General features: G+C 43.1%; 3 protein-coding genes across 3 annotated transcripts in view; 1 reads left to right on the forward strand and 2 right to left on the reverse strand.

Annotated features, from left to right (window-relative positions):
* Window positions 1-4,525: 4,525 nt before the first annotated feature.
* LOC135549023 (gap junction beta-3 protein-like) lies at window positions 4,526-5,465 on the reverse strand. The gene has a single exon (XM_064979093.1). The coding sequence runs from the start codon at window positions 5,432-5,434 to the stop codon at window positions 4,652-4,654; it is 783 nt and encodes a 260-aa protein (XP_064835165.1). The 5' UTR covers window positions 5,435-5,465; the 3' UTR covers window positions 4,526-4,651.
* A 3,152-nt stretch (window positions 5,466-8,617) lies between these two features.
* Window positions 8,618-9,807, reverse strand: LOC135549024 (gap junction beta-4 protein-like). The gene is made up of 2 exons (XM_064979094.1): window positions 9,233-9,807; window positions 8,618-8,977 (listed from the first exon to the last, which is right to left on the reverse strand). Exons 1-2 carry the CDS (start codon window positions 9,766-9,768, stop codon window positions 8,674-8,676), a joined length of 840 nt encoding a protein of 279 aa, XP_064835166.1. The 5' UTR covers window positions 9,769-9,807; the 3' UTR covers window positions 8,618-8,673.
* A 10,647-nt stretch (window positions 9,808-20,454) lies between these two features.
* The window catches only part of zgc:91944 (uncharacterized protein LOC436941 homolog), a 51,436-nt gene continuing 44,186 nt past the window's right edge, over window positions 20,455-27,704 (forward strand). Inside the window, exons 1-3 of the mRNA XM_064979514.1 lie at window positions 20,455-20,693; window positions 21,140-21,280; window positions 23,527-23,965. Of these exons, the coding sequence (XP_064835586.1) occupies window positions 21,202-21,280; window positions 23,527-23,965 (518 nt within the window). The 5' untranslated portion in view covers window positions 20,455-20,693; window positions 21,140-21,201. The remainder of the gene's footprint in view (window positions 20,694-21,139; window positions 21,281-23,526; window positions 23,966-27,704) is intronic.

Raw genomic sequence — 27,704 nt, forward strand, 5'->3', positions numbered from 1 at the left:
CCCAAAAAAGTTTTAAACAAATCAAAATATATTTTATATTTTATATTTTTCAAAGTAGCCACCCGTTACCTTGATGACAGCTTTGCACACTCTTGACATTCTCTCAACCAGCTTCATAAGCATCACCTGTAATGGATTTAAATTAAAAGGTGTGCCTCTAAAATAATAATTTGTGTAATTTATATCCTTCTTAATGAGTTTGAGCCAACCAGTTGTGTTGAAACAAGGTGGGGGGGGGGTATAGAGAAGACCAAGTCCATATTAGGGCAAGAACAGCTCAAATAAGCAAAGAGAAATGTTGTTTAAAAATAATGATGTACTGTCATTTCTCTTTGCTTATTTGAGCTGTTCTTGCCCTAATATGGACTTGCGTCCCTCCGTTGAATTTCAGAATCCCGATGTGGCCCTCGAGCCAAAAAGTTTGCCCACCCCTGGTCTAGGGCTATTGATGTATTCAAAGTTAGCACGTTTCTATTCATCTTAGATTCTGAGTTGGGTCAGTGTCGAAAATTTGTGCGGTATTAAAAAATATTCCTCTATAAAGTCTCAAGTTATGTAAAATGACGTATAATTGTATGAAATGGGCTTTAAAAAGGCCACATTTTTACCAGACCCAAGGTTACTAAAAATGTTCCCCATGTGTTCTCCATATTTAAATAAAGGTTAAATAAAAAAAATAAAAAATATAAGACGTGTGTGCAACTTCTGTAAGCACCTTTCTACTGCTCTAAGCCACTATGCAAATGTGATGATACGGAATACAGTATTATAATGATGATGATATGGATATGATATGGAATGCTTTATTATAATTATGATGATATGGATATGATATGGAATACTTTATTATAATGATGATGATATGGAATACTTTATTATAATGATGATGATATGGATATGATATGGAATACTTTATTATAATGATATGCTATGGATATGATATGGAATACTTTATTATAATGATGATGATATGGATATGATATGGAATGCTTTATTATAATGATATGATATGGATATGATATGGAATACTTTATTATAATGATGATGATATGGATATGATATGGAATGCTTTATTATAATGATGATGATATGGATATGATATGGAATACTATATTATTATGATGATGATATGGATGTGATATGGAATGCTTTATTATAATGATGATGATATGGATATGATATGGAATACTTTATTATAATGATATGCTATGGATATGATATGGAATACTTTATTATAATGATGATGATATGGATATGATATGGAATACTTTATTATAATGATATGCTATGGATATGATATGGAATACTTTATTATAATGATGATGATATGGATATGATATGGAATGCTTTATTATAATGATATGATATGGATATGATATGGAATACTTTATTATAATGATGATGATATGGATATGATATGGAATGCTTTATTATAATGATGATGATATGGATATGATATGGAATACTATATTATTATGATGATGATATGGATGTGATATGGAATGCTTTATTATAATGATGATGATATGGATATGATATGGAATACTTTATTATAATGATATGCTATGGATATGATATGGAATACTTTATTATAATGATGATGATATGGATATGATATGGAATACTTTATTATAATGATGATGATATGGATATGATATGGAATGCTTTATTATAATGATATGATATGGAATACTTTATTATAATGATGATGATATGGATATGATATGGAATGCTTTATTATAATTATGATGATATGGATATGATATGGAATACTTTATTATAATGATGATGATATGGAATACTTTATTATAATGATGATGATATGGATATGATATGGAATACTTTATTATTATGATATGCTATGGATATGATATGGAATACTTTATTATAATGATGATGATATGGATATGATATGGAATGCTTTATTATAATGATGATGATATGGATATGATATGGAATACTTTATTATAATTATGATGATATGGATGTGATATGGAATGCTTTATTATAATGATATGATATGGATATGATATGGAATGCTTTATTATAATGATGATGATATGGATATGATATGGAATGCTTTATTATAATGATGATGATATGGATATGATATGGAATACTTTATTATAATGATGATGATATGGATATGATATGGAATACTTTATTATAATGATGATGATATGGATATGATATGGAATACTTTATTATAATGATGATGATATGGATATGATATGGAATACTTTATTATAATGATGATGATATGGATATGATATGGAATGCTTTATTATAATGATATGATATGGAATACTTTATTATAATGATATGATATGGATATGATATGGAATACTTTATTATAATGATGATGATATGGATATGATATGGAATACTTTATTATAATGATATGATATGGATATGATATGGAATACTTTATTATAATGATATGATATGGAATACTTTATTATAATGATGATGATATGGATATGATATGGAATACTTTATTATAATGATGATGATATGGATATGATATGGAATACTTTATTATAATGATGATGATATGGATATGATATGGAATACTTTATTATAATGATATGATATGGAATACTTTATTATAATGATGATGATATGGATATGATATGGAATACTTTATTATAATGATGATGATATGGATATGATATGGAATACTATATTATTATGATGATGATATGGAATACTTTATTATAATGGGGACTTTTTTATGTGTTCCGGTATCTTAGAACTCCCCTCCCCCCCCCTCCCCCCACCTCACTCACTTTTTGTTTCCGGCACCTTCCGATTCACAAATGAAGCACTGAACACAGGTAGTGTAGACTCTAGCTAACCACCTTGCACTACAATATCCACACAAGCCTCTGGCCAGCCAGCCATATATTATTAGTTTGAAGATTATAAATATCAGGCTATATTCTAAAGTTATTATTTAATAGTATTGAAAATAAATCACAATCGGTAAAAAAAAAAAAAGATCTATCTAGCTAAATAGCAGATTTGCATCAATCATCAACATCAATCAGCTCCCGAGTGGCGCAGCGGTCTAAGGAACTGCGTCTCAGTGCTAGAGCCGTCAATACAGACACCGTGGTTCGAATCCAGGCTGTATCACAACCAACCGTGATTGGGAGTCCCACGGGGCGGTGCACAATTGGCCCAGCTTCGTCGTTGTAAATAAGAATTGGTTCTTAAACTGACTTGCCTAGTTAAATAAATGTTACGTTTCCTTAACTAAAAATCATCTCCTTTTTCAGATGTCAGTCTTTTGGAGGCACTGTAACTAGCTTACAGTTTGTGACGAGTGAGTGTGTTGTTGCAGAAATAAACAGGCCTGAAAACATTTAAAATGTTCGCTACAGAGGCAGCTCGTAGTCGATGTTAAGAAGTTCAAGACATGAATGATAGTCCATTTATATTTTTCAAAGGGGGGGGTACCCTTTTTTCATTTTGAGCACCTGCTCCCTGAAAGGTCTGTACACTGCCCTGCATTTCACTGTCAAGAAAACTTGAAATTACTAAGGAAAAAATAAAAACAAATTACGAATTAAGATAATAATATATGAACCATAAATCTAAAAAGGTAAAACAATACAGAAAAAAGCAGTGGGCCAGATAAGATGAGCAGAGGGCCAGATCAGATTAGCAGGGGGCCAGATCAGATGAGCAGAGGGCCAGATCAGATGAGCAGGGGGCCAGATCAGATGAGCAGGGGGCCAGATCAGATGAGCAGGGGACCAGATCAGATGAGCAGGGGGCCAGATCAGATGAGCAGGGGACCAGATCAGATGAGCAGGGGGCCAGATCAGATGAGCAGGGGGCCAAATCAGATGAGCAGGGGGCCAGACCAGATGAGCAGGGGGCCAGACCAGATGAGCAGGGGGCCAGATCAGATGAGCAGGGGACCAGATCAGATGAGCAGGGGGCCAGATCAGATGAGCAGGGGACCAGATCAGATGAGCAAGGGGCCAGATCAGATGAGCAGGGGGCCAGATCAGATGAGCAGGGGGCCAGATCAGATGAGCAGGGGGCCAGATCAGATGAGCAAGGGGCCAGATCAGATGAGCATGGGGCCAGATCAGATGAGCAGGGGGCCAGATCAGATGAGCGGGGGGCCAGATCAGATGAGCAGGGGGCCAGATCAGATGAGCGGGGGGCCAGATCAGATGAGCGGGGGCCAGATCAGATGAGCGGGGGGCCAGATCAGATGAGCAGGGGGCTAGATCAGATGAGCAGGGGGTGTTGCATTTCCTTGCTGAGACATTACATGCATCAACCAATGATTGGATGCGACAACACCGACTGTGCAGTCGGGCACCAGATTATCATAAGATGCGGTTAGCTGACATGTAAAATACCGACAGTTGTGTTGTAAACTCTTGTATTCGTCAGCAACGTCTCAGCAACGTCTGACCTGTCAAATCACTTTCAAGAACTCTTAACCTTGGTTAGTCTTTCACCCTCACAGAGGTGTGTCCGTAAGGGAGGGTGAGGAGGTGGTGGCCATAAAAATTACATTTAAAAAAAATAAATGTATTGATAAAACTCAGGTTTTGGTTAACAACATTTAGTCAATAAAGATTTGTCATCTAATAAAAGTTAAATTGTAAAAAGTTTCATGTCTGACTCAAAATATAGATGTACTTTTCTTCTCCATGGCTAAGTTGGCCTCGTTGCACTCGTGGTACTCTGCTGTCTGACACCCATCACAGTCCAGCTCAGAGCACCTAATGTTGGGGGAGGTATGGAGGCTTCCCCGATGACTGATCCTCAGCACCCGGATGGCTATCAGGTAAAAGATCTCGCACACGTTGAGCACTATGCACACAGCCGACGCCCCTACCATGAAGTAGGTAAACACCCTCTTCTCTGTGGGCCGGCCGATGTAGCAATCCACCTGGTTAGGACAAGGCCAGAGGTCGCACATGACGCGTCGCGGCAGGTCAAAGTTGTTGTAGATGAGATGCAGGAGGTAAAGGAACGCCACCTCGATGGCCGTCTTGAAGAAGAGGCTGAGGAGATACGTCCACCAGAGTCCTCCGTGCTTCTGTCCTGTGTTGTCGTAGAGACGGGCGTTTTCGCCGTGCGCGATGCGGTACTTGCGTTCGCGTTCCTCGCGGTATGCCACGTGCATCACGACCATGAAGGTGGGACAGGTGACGAAGATGAGCTGGAGCGCCCAGATCCTGGTGTGGGAGACAGGAAAGAAGTGGTCGTAACAGGCGTTGGCGCAGCCGGGTTGGCGGGTGTTGCAGTCAAAGTCTTTCTGGTCCTCACTAAAGACGCGTTCCGCGGCCACGACAAAGACCATGACGCGAAACACGAAGACTACCGCGAGCCAGATACGTCCAAACGCGGTAGAGTATTTATTGACCCCGCTAAGCAGCGCCTCGAACGTCTTCCAGTCCATGGTGAGGTCGTAGTGGGATCGCCTTCTTTCACCGTTGAACTTTTACCCGGCTGTGGACTTGAAGCTGGAGGAAGAAGAGAAAGGGATTCATTAACAAGTGTATGAATAACGGTTGAACAACCAGGGTGTGTATTGAGCCTCGCCAACCTCCATTTCAGGGAAAGGGAACTACTTAAAAATCAAGTTCCAGACCCCTTGGCATCGCCTAACACTGCCTTTGGCATCGCCTAACACTGCCTTTGGCATCGCCTAACACTGCCTTAGCCATCGCCTAACACTGCCTTTGCCATCGCCTAACACTGCCTTAGCCATCGCCTAACACTGCCTTAGCCATCGCCTAACACTGCCTTTGGCATCGCCTAACACTGCCTTAGCCATCGCCTAACACTGCCTTTGCCATCGCCTAACACTGCCTTTGCCATCGCCTAACACTGTCTTTGCCATCGCCTGCCCTACTGGAAGGCTACAGAATGAGAGGTAATAAAGCCACAAACAACAGGAATCATCTACCAGCTGAACAACATATAATACAACTCTTCAATTTATATAGAAATACTTTTCTTCTGGGTGTTAAAGTAGTTTTCTTTTGAATGATCTGTTCACAGCCTTTTATTTAGACTCCGATCAAACTTTTCATCCAAATCTCCCTGCGACTCTCTCTTCGCCTTCTGAAGCTGTTTGCTTAAAGGAGTGGGGTTCTTTGAAGAAAGGCGGCTTTAATATTTGATGAAAACACTGTTTGCCTTCCCTCAAGAGTCTAATGCTCACAAAACCACATTTTGTTGTTGTTGCGGGATTTCGTAGGAGAACATCTTGAGCAAAGTCATTTCTTATGAAACAGTGGAATCGTGTTCAAAAACAGGTGGAGTATATGATAGTTTACTTGTTGTTGAATACACATCATTTTGAGGCAAAAGTCATTCGTATCACTATTACAGATGGATTAAAAGTCAAGTCGTACTTACAGTTGTTTCAGATTACTAGGCTGATTGATGCTCAATTCATTTTAGCTTGTCCGTCTCTCTGTTCAAAGCTTGTCCGTCTCTCTGTTCAAAGCTTGTCCGTCTCTCTGTTCAAAGCTTGTCCGTCTCTCTGTTCAAAGCTTGTCCGTCTCTCTGTTTAAAGCTTGTCCGTCTCTCTGTTCAAAGCTTGTCCGTCTCTCTGTTCAAAGCTTGTCCGTCTCTGTTCAAAGCTTGTCCGTCTCTGTTCAAAGCTTGTCCGTCTCTCTGTTCAAAGCTTGTCCGTCTCTGTTCAAAGCTTGTCCGTCTCTCTGTTCAAAGCTTGTCCGTCTCTCTGTTCAAAGCATGTCCGTCTCTGTTCAAAGCGTGTCCGTCTCTGTTCAAAGCTTGTCCGTCTCTGTTCAAAGCTTGTCCATATCTCTGTTCAACTTTGCCTCAGTCTGATTTGACTATTGAATGGCAGGGCTGAACAAAATGGCTGGACTACTGTAAGTCTGGACATGATGATTTAGCCACTCTCTGGAGGTGTGGTCAAGCTTTGGAATCAGTGCTGGGTTTCTTTTTCTCCCACGCTGACCAGTTAGTGACACAACACCCTTGTTAAAATCAACAGTGGAGTTGTCATGGTGACTAAGTGTTCCCACCAGGTGAGTCTGGTATCGGTAACACCCCAGGCCCACACGGATGAGTATTGGATTGGTACCACTCCATGTCTGCCTCGTCACCCTCATTTATCCGGCACTGCCACAGATTCCGAGATAAACGCTGATCCTTTATTTGCCAGGAGAGCAGAGATATCGGGATGTGGACATAAAGAGGGTTCCAGTCTCACAGGGAGCTGATACGGGGACCATAAGTGTTTGTAGTATTTGTTGTTGATTCATATTTCCAGATACTCAAACACTGAACATTTGGTGTTCATGCCCATTCAGCAAATGTACATGTATATCTTGAGTCATTTAGCCGACACTCCAGACTAGACGGCTGCGAGTCCTGCTGCTGAAGCTGATGGAGCTTTTAGTCATGCCGGACGTGACTGTGATCAGATAATTTAGGAGGGGTCATTTTAATGTGGATAAACTGTACTTTCATCCCTGCTAACTGACCACTCCCAACCTACTACTGCCAACCTGAAGAATAAACTGCTATTTAATTCATTTCATTATCAAGGTGAGTCATTTTGTGGGTTTCTTTCACTGCAAAAACAACCACTTTGATCTCATCAGGTGTTTGTTTGCAGCATGGCCACGTGGAATTAACTTTATTACATTAAGGTTCATGTGGATGTTTTAAGAGGGACTCTTGAACAAACTTCATTCAAAATGAATACATTACATATGATCATTTATCTGTGAGATTGTTGGGGTTGCCTAGCGGTTAGAGCGTTGGGCCAGTAACTGAAAGGTTGCTCGAATGAATCCGCGAGCTGACAAGGTAAAAATCTGTTGTTCTGCCCCTGAACAAGGCAGTTAACCAACTGTTCCTAGGCCGTCATTGTAAATAAGAATTTGTTCTTAACTGACTCGGCGAGTTAAACTAAGGTGAAATATGTGATGTGTGATTTAATGACATTGTGCAAAGCGTTGAAAGCGTACTACTCAATTCATTACCTTCTAGTGGAACACTGTTGCATCTCCTGTTGTACTGTAAAATGGCCTAGAAATGGTTGCTGGAATGAATAAGAGGCTTTGGATCCAATCAGTTTTGTGCTCAATGGACTTTACTTTGAAAAAACATCATGATATTTTAGTTGAAATTAAAGAACCATTTATATTTATAGAAAATACAACAACAACAAAAATATAATAGATCATAATAAAATATGTTTTATTTCAAATTACAAGCAGACTACAATCATCAGGCTTGAAATTATATTACACATGTCAATAACTAGACGATACAAGAAATAATGTACATTTCATGGAATGAAAACTTCTTACAAAAAAAACAGATGGCATGTCATTCTCTAATTAGTCACGACTAAATATTTTCCCATTTTGGCAGTGACTTTGTAAACAGCATTTTGGAGTATCCCATATACTCATACTGAACAGTATATGTGGCCCTTGCCTTGACACGGATATGACAGAATGTTGTAGTCTTTCCATAGGCTTTTCGTCCAGACCAGTACTATCTACTAACTACTACTAGACTTACTAAAACACAACTGATCAACTAATCATCCACATAGATCCATGTAATCACGTATTAATACTGGGCTTGAACGGAAAGCCTTCACAAGTTATGGCGTCTCCAGGACCAGAATGAAAGATAACAGTCTTAAGAGACAGTCACACTGTAACCCGGAGCAGGGCTCCCTCTCTTATCCAGTCCACCATCCCCATCACCCATATTCATCTTCTTCAGTTCAGACTGCTTGAACACGGATGTATCTCTCTCTGTCAGGGGTATGGTGGCTGGCGTGGTGAACAGGGGGCTCTCCCTGATGGCACGGGGTCCTCCACCGACAATACACTCCCCGCACTTCTTCCCCAGCAGGTAGAGGATCTCACACAGGGTCAAGAGTATACACACCAAGCTTATCACCACCATGAAGACCGTGAACACTCGTTTCTCTGTTGGCCTGGGGAGCAGACAGTTAAAGATGAGCTTTGTTAAATAGTACAGGTCTTTGGTCGTTCAATACAACAAAGCATTGTAATCACATACTGGTTTAGCTCATCAGCTGTTCATCACCGTCAACAAGTGCAGCATTTGTGAAACTTAGTGCTCTAGATATTCTCCTGATGGTGAGGTCACATGATCAGGTGAACCGCAGGGCCATGACAATGATCAGTGCAAAGTGTGCCCGGTTTGTAATAATAGTAACAATAATTACCTGGCAATAAAGCAGTCCACCTCGTTGGGACAGGGGTCCTCTGAGCACTTCACCACCAGTGGGAAGAAGTACGCATCGTAGATGTAAAACAACAGAAAGATGAACACGCCGTCTACCGCCATCTTGAAGAGCAGACTGAAGAGGTAGGTCCACCACAGGCCGCCGCGCTTCTTCCCCGTATTGTCATAGAGACGGGTGCATCCCTCGCCGTGCTTCAGACAGTGTTTCCTCTCTCGTTCATCTCTGTAGGCGACATGGAGGACGACCAGGAGCGAGGGACAGGTGACGAAGATGAGCTGGAGTGCCCAGAGCCGGCTGTGGGAGACAGGGAAGAAGTGGTCGTAACAGACGTTGTGGCAGCCAGGTTGCCGTGTGTTGCAGTCAAAGTCTTTCTGCTCGTCACCCCACACTTTCTCCGCGGCCACGACGAAGACCATGAGTCTGAAGATGAAGACGACAGAGAGCCAGATACGACCGAACGCCGTGGAGTACTTATTGACCCCGCTAAGCAGGCCCTGCAAAAACGCCCAGTTCATAGTGGAGGTACAAGTTGTAGAATTAGAATTCGTAGTATAAGTTCAGTTCAACCTCCAACAGGCCACTGGCTCTTGCCACAACCGCCTCTCGTTCCCAGTGGGCTTCTACCCTTTGGTAAAAAAAAAATACTCAACTGCACTCAGGAAAGGTGGGTCTTTAATAAGACCTACTCAGCTTGGCACAAGAGGGGAGGGTGTACTGCATGCCGATACTGAGTGTACTAGCGAGGTAGACATAGCAGCAACACCCTCAGCTCGGTGTTTGAGTAGATTAGGGAGTGGCTGACAGCGTATTATTCAACTTTTACCATAGAGAGAAGGAGACTGTGATTCAAACAACAAAAAGGAGAGAGAGAAATATTTTCCTTGCGATAGTGAAGGTGTAAACTTAGCAAAATAAAGTCTGAACAGTATATATTTAACAGCTAACATCAAACTGTAAGAAAAAAGAAAAAATCAAGCAGAAACCTAGAAAAATGAACAGCAAAAAAAAGTGGTTTGATGAAGAGCGTAAACAACCCCCCCCCCCAAACCAAAAAATAATAATAATAAATTGAAACCGACCCGACCAAACACACAGACCCACAAAACTAGAACATACACCTTCACGATGTAATGTAAGTGCCTTAATGTGTTTGGAGAGTAGCTGCTGCCCTAATAAATAAAAAATACTATGGGGAAACACTAAAACAGTGCAGAAATACACTAAGAAATAAGAACAATTGAAATGATAAAATAAAACAGACAACAAATTCAAGTTGGCTACACTCAAACTCTTCATTATTATCCTCGGCTCTGACATCTTCCCCAATATTTGGAACCAAGGTCTGATCACCCCAATCCACAAAGTGGAGACAAATTTGACCCCCATAATTTACCACGGAACCTATGTCAACAGTAACCTCATCAAAACACTTATCTCCCTCACTAGCTTTAAGCACCAACTGTCAGAGCAGCTCACAGATTACTGCACCTGTACATAGCCCACCTATATTTTAGCCCAAACAACTACCTCTTTCCCTACTGTATTTAATAAATTTATTTATTTTTCTCCTTTGCACCCCATTATTTTTATTTCTACTTTGCACATTCTTCCACTGCAAATCTACCATTCCAGTGTTTTACTTGCTATATTGTATTTACTTTGCCACCATGGCCTTTTTTTGCCTTTACCTCCCTTATCTCACCTCATTTGCTCACATCGTATATAGACTTGTTTATACTGTATTATTGACTGTGTGTTTGTTTTGCTCCATGTGTAACTCTGTTTCGTTGTATGTGTCGAACTGCTTTGCTTTATCTTGGCCAGGTCGCAATTGTAAATGAGAACTTGTTCTCAACTTGCCTACCTGGTTAAATAAAGGTGAAATAAATAAATAAAAGAATAAAATAAAAAAATGGCAGACTCCAACATTTCCTCAGTGAAAATGATGTCCTGAGCAAATGTCAAATTGACTTTTAGTTAAAATACGTGTAAATCCTGCATACTTTAACTGACAAACAAACAAAACAAAAGCAAAGTCTTCTCATGCTTTGTTGAATCCCAAAATGAAAAGCAGTGTTAGAGGGAAATTATAAAATCAATGTTCACAAACAAGTGTGCGGTCAAAATTGGCAATAAACACACAGATTTTTTATCCATCAGGGCCGGGTGGGTGAGGCAGGGAAACAGCATGAGCCCCACTCTCTTCAACATTTGCATCAATAAATTGGCTATGGCACTAGAAAAGTCTGTAGCCCCCAGCCTCACCGTACTAGAATCTGAAGTTAAATGTCTACTGTTTGCTGATGATCTGGTGCTTCTGTCACCAACCAAGGAGGGTCTACAGCAGCACCTAGATATTCTACACAGATTCTGTCAGACCTGGGCCAAGTAATTCCCAGTAAGACAAAAATAATGGTGTTCTAAAAAAGGTCCCGTTGCCAGGACCACAAATAATAAATTCCATCTAGACACCATTTGCCTAGAGCACACAAAAAACTATACATACCTTTGCCCTAAACTTCAGCGCCACAGTTAACTTCCACAAGGCTGTGAACGATCTGAGAGACAAGGCAAGAAGGGCCTTCTATGGCATCAAAAGGAATATAAAATTTGACGTACCAATCAGGATCTGGCTAAAAATACTTGAATCATTTATAAACCAATTGCCCTCAGTGGTTGTGAGGTCTGGGGTCACCACTTGAGTGGGTTGAGTCAGACGTGATCTTCCTGTCCAGTTTGGAGTCCCCCCTCGGGCTCGTGCTGTGGAGAAGACATTCGGGCGCTATACTCTATGGTAAAAGTTGAAATATAAGTTGTCAGCCATTCCCTTGCTACTTAGTTTTTTCATTAAACTTTTTCACTCCGGACGCTTTGAGGTCTCCTTCTTCACAGTAATGCGGAACACACTTACGCATTGTCTCCGTGCTGCTGTGCATTAACACTACATTAACACATTAACACTACGCCTTCTTATTGTAGTCGCTGTACTCATAATATACTGGAGGACTATCGCCTTATGGTGAGGATAGCCGTGTCACAAGCCCAGCTTCAGATGCAATCATTAGGCAAGGGTAATTTAAGTGTAGGAAAGGATGAAACAGCGTCTGTGCCACCAGTAAGTACAGAGTTTAGTATAATTCCCCTGGCACAGTCCCCGCAGCCGGACAACTTTCTCATGGCTTCTGGAAGGAAATGCTGTAGGAACGCTCAACTGGTGTCGCTCATTCAGCCAACAGAAACTTTCAACCGGTTTTCCCCGTTAAGCAGCGAGTCGGAGTCAGAGGCCGAGCCTTCTCTGGTCTCTCCTCCCGTTACGGGGTCTGAGACGCCAAAGCCTCCCACCATTAGCTCTGACAAATTGAAAACCCTAGTCATTGGCGACTCCATTACCCGCAATATTAGACTTAAAAAATAATCAACCGCCGATTATTCCCTGTTTACCAGGGAGCAGGTCTACCGCTGTAAAGCTAATCTGAAGAGGGTGCTGGCTAAGGCCAGAACTGGCAAGTGTAGATGGTATAGGGATATTGTTATCCACGTCGGCACCAATGATGTTTGGATGAAATAGTCAGAGGTCAATTTTCAACGTGTAAATTAGCTAGAAAAATGTAGCGGCATCGAGTAATTGTCTGTAAGGCTAAATCTGAAGAGGGTGCTGGCTAAGGCTAAAACTGGCGAGCTTAGATATTGTTATATAGGGATATTGTAATCAATGTCAGCACCAACGACGTTAGGATTAAATAGTCAGACGTCTGTCAGCATCGAGTAATTGTCTCTGGTCCCCAGAGAGCTCTATAGCAGTCTCACAACTCAATCGCTGGTTTAAAACTGTTTTCTGCCCTTACGAAAATATATAATTTGTAGATAATTGGCCCTCACCCACAAACAGGACCAAGCCTGGCCTGCTAGCTCTCTTCTTATCTATCAACATAGACAGGGCTGGAATTCCTCTCGCTCCACAATGAGATAGCCTGCTGCCTGGCCTGCACCCTGTTAGCTTAGGGTGAGTCTGCCACTTAGCACAGTCAACTCAGCTATTATTTTTTTTTGTACCTTTATTTTACTAGGCAAGTCAGTTAAAGAACAAATTCTTATTTTCAATGACGGCCTAGTAGGTTAACTGCCTGTTCAGGGGCAAAGCGATAGATTTGTACATTGTCAGCTCGGGGATTTGAACTTGCAACCTTTCGGTAACTAGTCCAACGCTCTAACCACTAGGCTACCCAGCCACCTATCCCCTTTGAGACCGTATTGTGATATCTGTTATATAAATATAATAATCATGTAACCAAGCATTACTAGTTAGTCAATACTCTGGTTGAGCCAGTGGTCCTCAGACAACTCTTGCCCAGGTGTCCTCAGCCAAGCTTAGAGCCTTCATGCAAGGACACATGGCTGCCATCACACAAAATATACTCCCCTGCAAACTACAAAGAACATCCTGGAACACTAACGAGCTTAGAGTGCCAAACTATTTAACTGACATTGAACCCTGCATGCACTCCTGCATAAACAGGAAACACCTTAGCCTAACACTGATACTGCCATCATTTCATGAGCACGAACACTCACACTCTACCCCCCTCTACTGGTCGGGTGCCTAGAGCAGAGGAATCTGCTGTGCACCAATGGGGCTCCTGCTTTGGCTAAGAGCAGGCCCGCCTCCAACTCTTCGGGACCAGTCAGAAGACGACACAACGAGAATCCACCTACATTATTCTGTGTACATATTCCGCTGCAAACTCTGTCTAAGCAGCCTTCTCAGCTGACTCCTTACTGAGTCATATGATTAGGTCCGTGCTTAACTGCAGGACAAGATATCTCTGACTTAATAAACTGCCTTTTTGCTACACTTGATTCCATTCTGTCCAGCGTCGTTGATTTGGTCTCCCTCTCCAGTATATGAACACTAACATATCTCATATCTCAATATAGGGCTACTTTATGTTAGATGCCTCATTTCCAAGGCAGTCATAGCCACTGATCATAATCTTGATGTGATTGGCTGAAACATGGCTCAAGACCGATTCATTTATTGTGTTAAATTAGGCCTCTCTTCCTGGTTACACTTGTGACCATATCCCCCACTCATCCCGCAAAGGCAGAGATGTTGCTAACATTTACGACTGGCTAGAGTCCAGAATAGAAAGAGGAGTGGGAGGCCCCGGTGCACAACTGAGCAAGAGGACAAGCACATTAGAGTGTCTAGTTTGAGAAACAGATGCCTCACTAGTCCTAAACTGACAACTTCATTAAATAGTACCTGCAAAACACCAGTCTCAACGTCAACAGTGAAGAGGTGAATCAACTCCAGGATGCTGGACTTCTTGGAATTGCAAAGAAAAAGCCATATCTCAGACTGACCAATAAAAAGAAAAGATTAAGATGGGCAAAATGAACACAGCCACTGTGTTGCCTCTTCACTGTTGACGTTGAGACAGGTGCAGGCTCAGGGTCAGGGTAAGGCAGAGTGGTCAGGCAGGCGGGCTCGGGGTCAGGACAGGCAAGGTTTACAAGACACGGGTCGCCTAATTGTCCCTAGAATTTCTAAGCAAACAGCTGGAGGCAGGGCCTCCTCCAATAGAGCTCAATTTTTATGGAATGGTCTGCCTATTGTAGGAATATTATAAGATACTGTAAATACACAACGCAGAGGACTAGAGGTCAAGTTTTATGGAATGGTCTACCTATTGTAGGAATATTATAAGATACTGTAAATACACAACGCAGAGGACTAGAGATCAAGTTTTATGGAATGGTCTGCCTATTGTAGGAATATTATAATATACTCTAAATACACAACGCAGAGGACTAGAGGGCTAGAGGGCTAGAGGGCTAGAGAGCTAGAGAGCTAGAGAGCTAGAGGGCTAGAGGGCTAGAGAGCTAGAGGGCTAGAGGGCTAGAGGGCTAGAGGGCTAGAGGGCTAGAGGGCTAGAGGGCTAGAGAGCATTGGAACTAGTGTTTTTCAGGTCAACATCGGTTTAGGATCTTTGTAGGAATTCCAGTCTGGGACTCAAAGCTACACGTGGCAAGTTCTCATTGGTCCAAATTGTCTACAGTATACATTGAGCCTGATACTTGGTATTTGGCGATTGGCCCAATTTTATTGCAAGGAATTCTAATTGGTCAACCACAGGCTAAGCTTGGGTATAAACCACATCCTGCCTCTTTGTTCAGTGGAGAAGACACTGAGGACAGGGAAGAATAAACATCTACCATCTACTTTCCAGCATAACATCTATGATACGTTCTCTTTGAATATATGTATCCCCCCCCTGATTTGCTTTGGGGTCTGTGTTATTGAACAGTAACATCAGCTGCTAAACACTATTCAATTCAATTCAAGGGCTTTATTGGCATGGGAAACATGTGTTAACATCACACTATCTATGTGAAAAACACAGACTCGGTCTCAACCTTTAAGTCTCTACTGAAGACTCATCTCTTCAGTGGATCCTATGATTGAGTGTAGTCTGGCCCAGGGGTGCGAAGGTGAGCGACAAGGCACTGGTCCTTGCTGTCTCTGCCTGGCCGGCCCCCCTCTCTCCACTGGGATTCTCAGCCTCTGACCCTATTACGGGGGCTGAGTCACTGGCTTACTGGTCCTCTCCCATGCCGTCCCTAGGGGCGGTGCGTCACTTGAGTGGGTTGAGTCAGACGTGATCTTCCTGTCCAGTTTGGAGTCCCCCCTCGGGCTCGTGCTGTGGAGAAGACATCCGGGCGCTATACTCAGCCTTGTCTCATGGTAGTAAGATGGTGGTCTGTTGATATCCCTCTGGTGGTGTGGGTGATTTGGCAAAGTGGATGGGGTTATATACTGCCTGGTTGGCCCTGTCTCTGGGTATCATCGAACGGGGCCACCATGTCCCTCGACCCACCCCCGTCTAAGCCTCCAGTATTTATGCTGCTATTGTCTATGTGCCGGGGGGCTAGGGTCAGTCTGTTATATCTGGTGTAATTCTCCTCTCTTATCTGGAGTCCTGTGTGAATTTAAGTATGCTCCCTCGAATTCTCCCTATCGCCTTCCCCTCCCGGAGGACCTGAGCCCTAGGTCCATGCCTCAGGACTAAAGAGCCTGATGGCTCCTGGCTGTCCCCAGTCTACCTGGTCAGCAGTTTCTCTACCTGCTAACTTGTTTGCTATCTTGCTCCCGAGTGGCGCAGCGGTCTAAGGCACTGCATCTCAGTGCAAGAAGCATCACTACAGTCCCTGGTTTGAATCCAGGCTGTATCACATCCGACCGTGATTGAAAGTCCCATAGGGCGGTGCACAGTTGGCCCAGCGTCGTCCGGGTTTTGGCCGGGGTAGGCCGACATTGTAAATAAGAATTTGTTCTTAACTGACTTGCCTAAATAAAGGTTCAATAAAAAAAACATGTAAGAACAATCTGGCCTTAATGGCCATGCTCTGTTATAATCTCTACCCGTCACAGCCAGAAGAGGACTGGTCACCCCTCAGAGCCTGGTTCCTCTCTAGGTTTCTTCCTCGGTTTTGGCCTTTCTAGGGAGTTTTTCCTAGCCACCGTGCTTCTACACCGTGCTTGGGGTTTTAGGCTGGGTTTCTGTACAGCACTTTGTGATATCTGCTGATGTAAAAAGGGATTTTATAAACAAATGTGATTGAAATTTGATTGATACTGGTAATGTCTGATTGTTTTTGTTTAATTTGCTTTGATGTTTATTTGTTGTTGTTTGTGAACGCGTTTCCCATGGCATGGGAAGCGTTTCTCATGCCAATAAAGGCCATTTGAATTGAGAGAGAGGAAGTGAGAGAGAGATTTGTTGGGTTGGAGATCAAGAAGAATACAACTTCAGCAAGGGCATGTTCATTTCAATGTGTGTGTGTGTGTGTGTGTGTGTGTGTGTGTGTGTGTGTGTGTGTGTGTGTGTGTGTGTGTGTGTGTGTGTGTGTGTGTGTGTGTGTGTGTGTGTGTGTGTGTGTGTGTGTGTGTGTGTGTACGATGAGGGGAAGGCCTTCAAAAAGCATTTGCATCCGTTGACTTTTTCCACATTTTGTTGTGATACAGCCTGAATTTAAAATGGATTAAACTGAGATTTGGTGTCTATGGCCTCCACACAATAACCCATAATGTCAAATTGGAAATATGTTTTGTTATATATTTTTACAAATGAAAAAAAAAATGAAAAGCTTAAATGTCTTGAGTCAATAAGTCAACCCCTTTGTTATGACAAGCCTAAATAAATTCAGGAAAATTCAGGCAAAATCCTAGAGGAAAATCTGGTTCAGTTTGCTTTCCACCAGACACTGGGAGATGAATTCACCTTTCAGCAGGACAATAACCTAAAACACAAGGTCAAATCTATGCTTGAGTTGCTTACCTAGAAGACATTGAATGTTCCTGAGCGGCCGAGTTAAAGCTTGGACTTAAATCTACCTGAAAAGCTTTGGCAAGACCTGAGAATGGTTTACTAGCAATGATCAGCAACCAATTTGACAGAGCTTGAAGAATTTTATAAAGAATAATGGGCAAATGTTGCACAATCTAGGTGTGGAAAGCTCTTAGAGACTTACCCAGAAAGACTCACAGCTGTAATCACTGCTAAAAGGTGCTTCTACTGTATTGACTCATGGGTGTGAATACTTACAGTATCAGTCAAAAGTTTGGACACAGACACCTGGAATGCATTTTAAATAACAGGTTTGTTTGTTTGTTTGTTTGCTTCTTAATGCGTTTGAGCCAGTCAGTTGTGTTGTGACAAGGTACGGATGGGTATACAGAATATACAGCCCTATTTGGTAAAAAGACCAAGTCCATATTAAGTCAAGAACAGCTCAAATAAGCAAAGAGAAACGACAAGCCATTATTACTTTAAGACATGAAGGTCAGTCAATCTGGAACACGTCAAGAACTTTGAATGTTTCTTCAAGGGCAGTCAGAAAAACCATCAAGTAATATAATAGTAATATAATATGATGAAACTGGATCTCATGAGGACCTCCACAGGAAAGGAAGACTCAGAATTACCTCTTCTGCAGAGGATTTCATTAGTGTTAACTGCACCTCAGATTGCAGCCCCCCAAAAATGCTTCACAGTGTTCAAATAAGACATATCTCAACATCAACTGTTCAGAGGAGACTGTGTGTGTATCAGGCCTTCATGGTTGAATTGCTGCAAAGAAACCACTACTAAAGGACACCAATAATAAGAAGAGATTTGCTTGAGCCAATAAACATGAGTAATGGACTGGTGGAAATCTGTCCTTAGGTCTGATTTGGTCCTTTGGTCAAGCTACTTTTTTTATTTAACGAGGCAAGTCAGTTAAGAACAAATTCTTATTTACAATGACGGCCTAGGAACAGTGGGTTAACTGCCTTGTTCAAGGGGCAGAACGACAGATTTTTACCTTGTCAGCTCGGGGATTCGATCCAGTAACTAGGCTACCTGCCGCCCCAAAATGGTAACTTCTACATCTGCATTGCTTGCTGTTTGGGGTTTTAGGCTGGGTTTCTGTATAGCACTTTGCGATATCTGCTGACAAATAAATTTGATTGATTAATGAGTCCACATTTTAAATTTTTGGTTCCAACTGTCGTGTCTTTGTGAGACAGAGTAAGCGAACGGATGATCTCTGCATGTGCAATTTCCACCGTGAAGCATGGAGGATGAGGTGCAATGGTGTTTTGCTGGTGACACTGTCAGTGAGATGGTTTAGGATGATTTGGACCACAGAGTGAAGGAAAAGCAGCCAATAAGTGTTCAGCATATGTGGGAGCTCGTCCAAGACTGTTGGAAAAGCATTCCAGGTGACTACCTCATGAAGCTGGTTGAGAGAATGCCAAGAGTGTGCAAAGCCATCATCAAGGCAAAGGTTAGCTACTTTTAAGTGTCTAAAATCTAAAATATATTTTAATATGTTTAACACTTTTTTGGGTTACTATATCATGATTCCATGTGTTATTTCATAGTTTTGATATCTTCACTATTATTCTACAATGTAGAAAATTGTGAAAAATGAGTAGGTATTATCCAAACCTTTGACCACCTTTGACTACACACTTTGTGTGTAGATGTGTGAGAGAAAGAATAAATGTAATCCTTTTATTTTCAGGCTGTAACACAACCAAATGTGTAATAAGTCAAGTGGTACTTTCTGAAGGCTTCTGTATCTTTCACTCGATGCCATTTATACGTCTGCATGATATGGGAATGAAATACATAAAGAGACATATACACTGACAATGAAACACATTAAGGACACCGGCTCTTTCTGTAACGGATGTGAAACGGCTAGCTTAGTTAGCGGTGCGCGCTAAACAGCGTTTCAATCGGTGACGTCACTTGCTCCGAGACCTTGAAGTAGTAGTTCCCCCTTGCTCTGCAAGGGCCGCGGCTTTTGTGGAGCGATGGGTTAACGATGCTTCGTGGGTGTCAGTTGTTGATGTGTGCAGAGGGTCCCGGGTATGGGCGAGGGGACGGTCTAAAATTATACTATGACATTGACTGACAGGGTGAATCCAGGTGAAAGCTATGAATCCCTTATTGATGTCACGTGTTACATCCACTTCAAAAATCAGTGTGGATGAAGGGGAGGAGACGGGTTTAAAGAAGGGTTTTTAAGCCTCGAGACGTGTGTGCTATTCAGAGAGTGAATGGGCTTGACAAAATATTGAATTGCCTTTTAACGAGGTAGGATAGTAAGGTGCCAGGTGCACCGGTTTGCATCAAGAACTGCAACGCTGCTGGATTTTTCCCCCCACGCTCAACAGTTTCCTGCGTGTGTATCAAGACTGGTCCACCACTCAAGGGACATCCAGCCAACGTGACACAACTGTGGGAAGCATCGGAGTCAACAAGGGCCGGTATCCCTATGGAATGACACCTTATTGTGTCCATGCCCAGGCAAATTGAGGCTGTTCTGAGGGCAAGAGCCCATAGTGTAGTTGTTCCTGGACTGTCATTCGGCCTACTTTATAAACAGATAAGATATAGAAATATCAACAGGCTACAGAAGGAATAGAATGTTGCCTAATAGTTTTTATCAATCAATCAATGTATCAATCAAACGGATGAACAAAGCTTTTTTTTGTCACAAAATGCTTTGCCTCAAAGTAAGGTTTGCACTATTCACTTTTTTTTGGAGAACTGAATGTATTAATGAATAATAAAAAATAAAAAACGTTTTGATTTTCCCTCCCAGATGAATAACTTCCTATATCATCCCGGGACAGTGTGGTGGGGTTAGAGGTCAGAAACTGAGACCGACTCCCCGTTTACCGTTTCTTTACGGTTCTGCTGTTGCATCCCGGGACAATGTGACCCTGTACGGATCACCTTCATTAGCTAGTTGGAAACCGTTACGAAAGTTTTGTTCGGTCGACGTGCACGGTTGAGCGTTTCAAGAGAAGTGCCCACATAGCGTCCCCTGCTGCGTTACAGCTACCCATTTAGACGGCTGCGGCTTGCCACAGCAGCGGGAGGTAAGATAAAAGGGGCGCTGCCGGTTAGCATCATGTGTCTGCATTAGCATGCCATTATCTCCCACCTCGGCTAAATCAAGATACCATTTGGTGCAAAGTGCTCTGGTTTATGACCTAATTAGCGTGCGCTAGTTATTGGTGCAAGGTGGATGCAATGAGTTAGCTAGCTTTACAACTTAGCTCAAGTTTGCTACTTTTAATAGCTTGCAAGTTACTGTCAACAGATAAGAGAGAGCTAGCAAGCTAATAATTAGCTAGCGTGATAAGCTAACCATATAGCCGAACCAGGCTGCAGCGCGTCAGTGAAAGTGACTGGCGCTTCTCACCTGGCAAACAACAAGCCAACTTGATAGCTCGTTAGGCCACATCTAATTTAACTACAAAACTTTAATCATATTTGAAGTGAAGTTTCTAGCTAGTTGACCCCGGTGGCATTTCTTTCCTAGTCCCTACACCGCATCGTCAAGTGCCGCCTACCTCTCCCCCTCCCCGGCAGCTCCATCGAGCCATGCGACAGTGGTGCCTCCCGGCTGCGGCACCGCGAACCGAGCCTCTGCCCACAGGGCGCCTCTCATCCCCGCTGTCAGGTAGGCTGCAGTCGGGCACTGTCATGCTATGGGCAGGGGCAATGACACACATTATTTTACAATCAATGCACAGATGTATTTATTCGTGTCAGTATATAGCTAACGTTAAACATCATGGCAATACATACATAGGTTATTTCGGGAAAGTTTTATTTGACCTTTATTTAACTAGGCAAGTCAGTTAAGAACACATTCTTATTTTCAATGACGGCCTAGGAACAGTGGGTTAACTGTTCAGGGGCAGAACGACAGATTTGTACCTTGTCAGCTCAGGGGTTTGAACTTGCAACCTTCCGGTTACTAGTCCAACGCTCTAACCACTAGGCTACCCTGTATTCAAAACGTTGTTACAGCCTTATTCTAAAATAGATTCAATAGACCCATAAACCCCATAATGACAAAGTAAAAACTGGTTTTTAGAACAAATAAAAGGAAATATGATATTGACATAAGTATTCAGACCCTTTACTCAGTAAGCACCTTTTGGCAGAGATTACAGCCTCCAGTCTTCTTGGGTATGATGCTACAAGCTTGGCACACCTGTATTTGTGGAGTTTCTCGCATTCTTCTCTGTAGATCCTCTCAAGCTCTGTCAGGTTGGATGGGGAGCGTTGCTGCACAGCTATTTTCAGGTCTCTCTATAGATGTTTGAGTCTGGCTGGGCCACAAGGACATTCAGAGACTTGTCCTGAAGCCACTCCTGCGTTGTCTTGGCTCTGTACTTAGGGTCATTGTCCTGTTGGAAGGTGAACCTTCAACCCAGCCTGAGGTCCTGAGCACTCTGGAGCAGGTTTTCATCAAGTATCTCTCTCTGTACTTTGCTCTGTTCATCTTTTCCTCGATCCTGACTTGTCACCTAGTCCCTGCCGCTGAAAAACATCCCCACAGCATGATGCTGCCACCACCATGCTTCACCGTAGGGATGGTGCCACCACCATGCTTCACCGTAGGGATGGTGCCACCACCATGCTTCACCGTAGGGATGGTGCCACCACCATGCTTCACCGTAGGGATGGTGCCAAGTTTCCTCCAGATGTGCCGTTTGTCATTCAGGACAGAGTTAAATCTTGGCTTTATTACACCAGATATTCTTGTTTCTCACAGTCTGAGTCCTTTAGGTGCATTATGGCAAACTCCAAGCAGTCGGTCATGTGCCTTTCTAATGACAAGTGGCTTCCATCTTGCCACTACCATAAAGGCCTGTTTGGTGGAGTGCTGCAGAGATTGTTGTCCTTCGGGAAGGTTCTCCCATCTCCACAGAGGAACTCTGTCAGAGTGACCATCGGGTTCTTGGTCACTTCCCCGACCACAGCCCTTCTCCCCCATTTGCTCAGTTTGGCCAGGCGGCCAGCTCTAGGAAGAGTCTTGGTGGTTCCAAACTTCTTCCATTAAAGAATGATGGAGGCCACTGTTTTCTTGGGGGCCCTTCAATGCTGAATATCCTTCCCCAGATCTGTGCCTCGACACAATCCTGTCTCGGAGCTCTACGGACAATTCCTTCGACCTCATTGCTTTGTTTTTGCTCTGACATGCACTGTCAACTGTGGGACCTTTTTATATAGACAGGTTGTGTCCCTGTCTAAATCATGTCCAATCAATTGAATTTACCACAGTTGGACTCCAATCAAGTTGTAGAAACATTATCAATGGAAACAGGATGCACCTGAGCTCAATTTCGAGTCTCATAGCAAAGGGTCTGAATACTTATGTAAATAAAGTATTTATATTTTTAATAATTGTGCAAACATTTCTTAACCTGTTTTCGCTTTGTCATTATGGGGTTATTGTGTGTAGATTGATAAGGAATTGTACTTACTTAATCTGTTTTTAGAACAAGGCTGTGATGTAACAACATGTGTAAAAGAGGAAGGGGGTCTCGATACTTTCCAAATGCACAATCTTATTATAACTTAATGAGTAATAGGGCTGTGAATCAGCACTGTCTTATGCTCAGGACAAATATGTAAGAGATGTGACTGTGCCAAGGTTCAGCCCGCAACTAGACATTTATATTAACAGTTCTGACTTTTTATTTTTACTGAAGCCTCAGTGAAAGTAAGTCAGAGATGTTAAATGATAATATAGATGCCTAGTTGTGGGACAAGGGAAGCCAGATTCCCTTAGCCAGATTCATTACCCCATAGAGAATTTTTAAATCAAATTGATAACGTGTCTCTGATACAGTATTTTTAGAGACCTTTTTTTTTGAAAGTGTCTAACTATTCATGTCTGTTTTAACCCGTTAGATGCCAGGATGGAGTGTTGTGAGGTGGAGCCACGCTATACCATCGAGCAGATCGACCTCCTTCAGCGTCTCCGTCTCTCAGGGATGACCAAGCCACAGATCATCCAGGCTTTAGCATCCCTGGAGCGGTTAGATCCCGACCATCGCCCCCCGTACTGCAACGACACCCACGCCGCCAACCCCACAACCAACACTACCCCTACCACAGCCTCCGCCCCAGCCCCCTCCTCCTCATCCTCCTCCTCTTCCTCCCTCTCCTTGGCCTCCGTCACCACGCAGACACCCGGGCTGGATGGTGCCTCCCTGTCGCCTAGCAACAGCTACGAAACCTCGCCCCCGCCGCTGTACCCCCCGGCAGTCGGAGTTCAGAGGTCATTCAGCTATGACATCATGGCGGAGGAGGACTGGGACCTGGAGGAGAAGGTAGAGGAGTACATGAGGTGAGGAGGGGGCAAGAGGGCTGATGAGAGAGTGGGTTTCATTTATGGAGACAGGAAAAGAGATGTGGGCCTATAAGAATGTAATGAGGAGAGGTGTGGGCCTCTAGGACTGTAATGAGGTATGGGCCTATAGGACAGTAATGAGGTAGAAGGCCTATAGGACAGTAATGAGGTAGAGGCCTATAGGACTGTAATGAGGTATGGGCCTATAGGACAGTAATGAGGTGTGGGCCTATAGGACAGTAATGAGGTATGGGCCTATAGGACAGTAATGAGGAGAGGTGTGGGCCTATAGGACAGTAATGAGGTGTGGGCCTATAGGACTGTAATGAGGAGAGGTATGGGCCTATAGGACTGTAATGAGGTATGGGCCTATAGGACTGTAATGAGGTATGGGCCTATAGGACTGTAATGAGGTATGGGCCTATAGGACTGTAATGAGGTAGAAGGCCTATAGGACAGTAATGAGGTAGAGGCCTATAGGACAGTAATGAGGTAGAGGCCTATAGGACAGTAATGAGGTAGAGGCCTATAGGACAGTAATGAGGTAGAGGCCTATAGGACAGTAATGAGGTATGGGCCTATAGGACAGTAATGACGAGAGGTGTGGGCCTATAGGACAGTAATGAGGTAGAGGCCTATAGGACTGTAATGAGGACTGAGAGATGTGGGCCTACTGCTTAAAGAGATGGTAGAAGAAGATTTGGAGCGACCGGTGAATCATGAAAAAGAGAAAGGATGGTTATTTTAGGTGAACGCCGTAAGAGAGGGGGGGGGGTCTTGCGTCTGGAGAAGAGGGTGATTATATCATTATCAGACAACGGCCTGAGGACCTGGTGACGATGACTTATTCTCCTGCTGTTAGCTTTTAGTCTGGCTTATTTGGGTCAGGTGTGTAGGGAGGGAAAGAGATGATTGCATCCAGGCAATCATACATATCTACCTCCATCACTCCACTATCCCTGTACATATCTACCTCCATCACTCCAGTATCCCTGTACATATCTACCTCCATCACTCCAGTAACCCTGTACATATCTACCTCCATCACTCCAGTATCCCTGTACATATCTACCTCCATCACTCCAGTAACCCTGTACATATCTACCTCCATCACTCCAGTAACCCTGTACATATCTACCTCCATCACTCCAGTATCCCTGTACATATCTACCTCCATCACTCCAGCATCCCTGTACATATCTACCTCCATCACTCCAGCATCCCTACACATATCTACCTCCATCACTCCAGTATCCCTACACATATCTACCTCCATCACTCCAGCATCCCTGTACATATCTACCTCCATCACTCCAGCATCCCTGTACATATCTACCTCCATCACTCCAGCATCCCTGTACATATCTACCTCCATCACTCCAGTATCCCTGTACATATCTACCTCCATCACTCCAGTAACCCTGTACATATCTACCTCCATCACTCCAGTATCCCTGTACATATCTACCTCCATCACTCCAGCATCCCTGTACATATCTACCTCCATCACTCCAGTATCCCTGTACATATCTACCTCCATCACTCCAGTATCCCTGTACATATCTACCTCCATCACTCCAGCATCCCTGTACATATCTACCTCCATCACTCCAGCATCCCTGTACATATCTACCTCCATCACTCCAGCATCCCTGTACATATCTACCTCCATCACTCCAGTATCCCTGTACATATCTACCTCCATCACTCCAGCATCCCTGTACATATCTAACTCCATCACTCCAGCATCCCTGTACATATCTACCTCCATCACTCCAGCATCCCTGTACATATCTACCTCCATCACTCCAGCATCCCTGTACATATCTACCTCCATCACTCCAGTATCCCTGTACATATCTACCTCCATCACTCCAGCATCCCTGTACATATCTACCTCCATCACTCCAGCATCCCTGTACATATCTACCTCCATCACTCCAGCATCCCTGTACATATCTACCTCCATCACTCCAGCATCCCTGTACATATCTACCTCCATCACTCCAGCATCCCTGTACATATCTACCTCCATCACTCCAGCATCCCTACACATATCTACCTCCATCACTCCAGTATCCCTACACATATCTACCTCCATCACTCCAGTATCCCTGTACATATCTACCTCCATCACTCCAGTATCCCTGTACATATCTACCTCCATCACTCCACTATCCCTGTACATATCTACCTCCATCACTCCACTATCCCTGTACATATCTACCTCCATCACTCCACTATCCCTGTACATATCTACCTCCATCACTCCAGTATCCCTGTACATATCTACCTCCATCACTCCACTATCCCTGTACATATCTACCTCCATCACTCCACTATCCCTGTACATATCTACCTCCATCACTCCAGTAACCCTGTACATATCTACCTCCATCACTCCACTATCCCTGTACATATCTACCTCCATCACTCCACTATCCCTGTACATATCTACCTCCATCACTCCACTATCCCTGTACATATCTAACTCCATCACTCCAGCATCCCTACACATATCTACCTCCATCACTCCAGTATCCCTGTACATATCTACCTCCATCACTCCAGTATCCCTGTACATATCTACCTCCATCACTCCAGTATCCCTGTACATATCTACCTCCATCACTCCACTATCCCTGTACATATCTACCTCCATCACTCCACTATCCCTGTACATATCTAACTCCATCACTCCAGCATCCCTACACATATCTACCTCCATCACTCCAGTATCCCTGTACATATCTACCTCCATCACTCCAGTATCCCTGTACATATCTACCTCCATCACTCCAGTATCCCTACACATATCTACCTCCATCACTCCAGTATCCCTGTACATATCTACCTCCATCACTCCAGTATCCCTACACATATCTACCTCCATCACTCCAGTATCCCTACACATATCTACCTCCATCACTCCAGTATCCCTGTACATATCTACCTCCATCACTCCAGTATCCCTGTACATATCTACCTCCATCACTCCAGTATCCCTGTACATATCTACCTCCATCACTCCAGTAACCCTGTACATATCTACCTCCATCACTCCAGTAACCCTGTACATATCTACCTCCATCACTCCAGTATCCCTGTACATATCTACCTCCATCACTCCAGCATCCCTGTACATATCTACCTCCATCACTCCAGTATCCCTGTACATATCTACCTCCATCACTCCAGCATCCCTGTACATATCTACCTCCTACTGACCCTGTATATAGTCACCTCCTACTGACCCTGTATATAGTCACCTCCTACTGACCCTGTACATATCTACCTCCTACTGACCCTGTATATAGTAACCTTACCCCTATACATATCTACCTCCTACTGACCCTATACATATCTACCTCCTACTGACCCTGTACATATCTACCTCCTACTGACCCTGTATATAGTAACCTTACCCCTATACATATCTACCCCCTAATGACCCTGTATATAGTCACCTTACCCCCTATACATATTTACCTCCTACTGACCCTGTATATAGTAACCTTACCCCTATACATATCTACCTCCTAATGACCCTGTATATAGTCACCTTACCCCCTATACATATCTACCTCCTAATGACCCTGTATATAGTCACCTTACCCCTATACATATCTACCTCCTACTGACCCTGTATATAGTCACCTTACCCCCTATACATATCTACCTCCTAATGACCCTGTATATAGTAACCTTACCCCCATACATATCTACCTCCTACTGA

This window comes from Oncorhynchus masou, chromosome 12 (assembly GCF_036934945.1).
Source record: "Oncorhynchus masou masou isolate Uvic2021 chromosome 12, UVic_Omas_1.1, whole genome shotgun sequence".
NCBI lineage: Eukaryota > Metazoa > Chordata > Actinopteri > Salmoniformes > Salmonidae > Oncorhynchus > Oncorhynchus masou.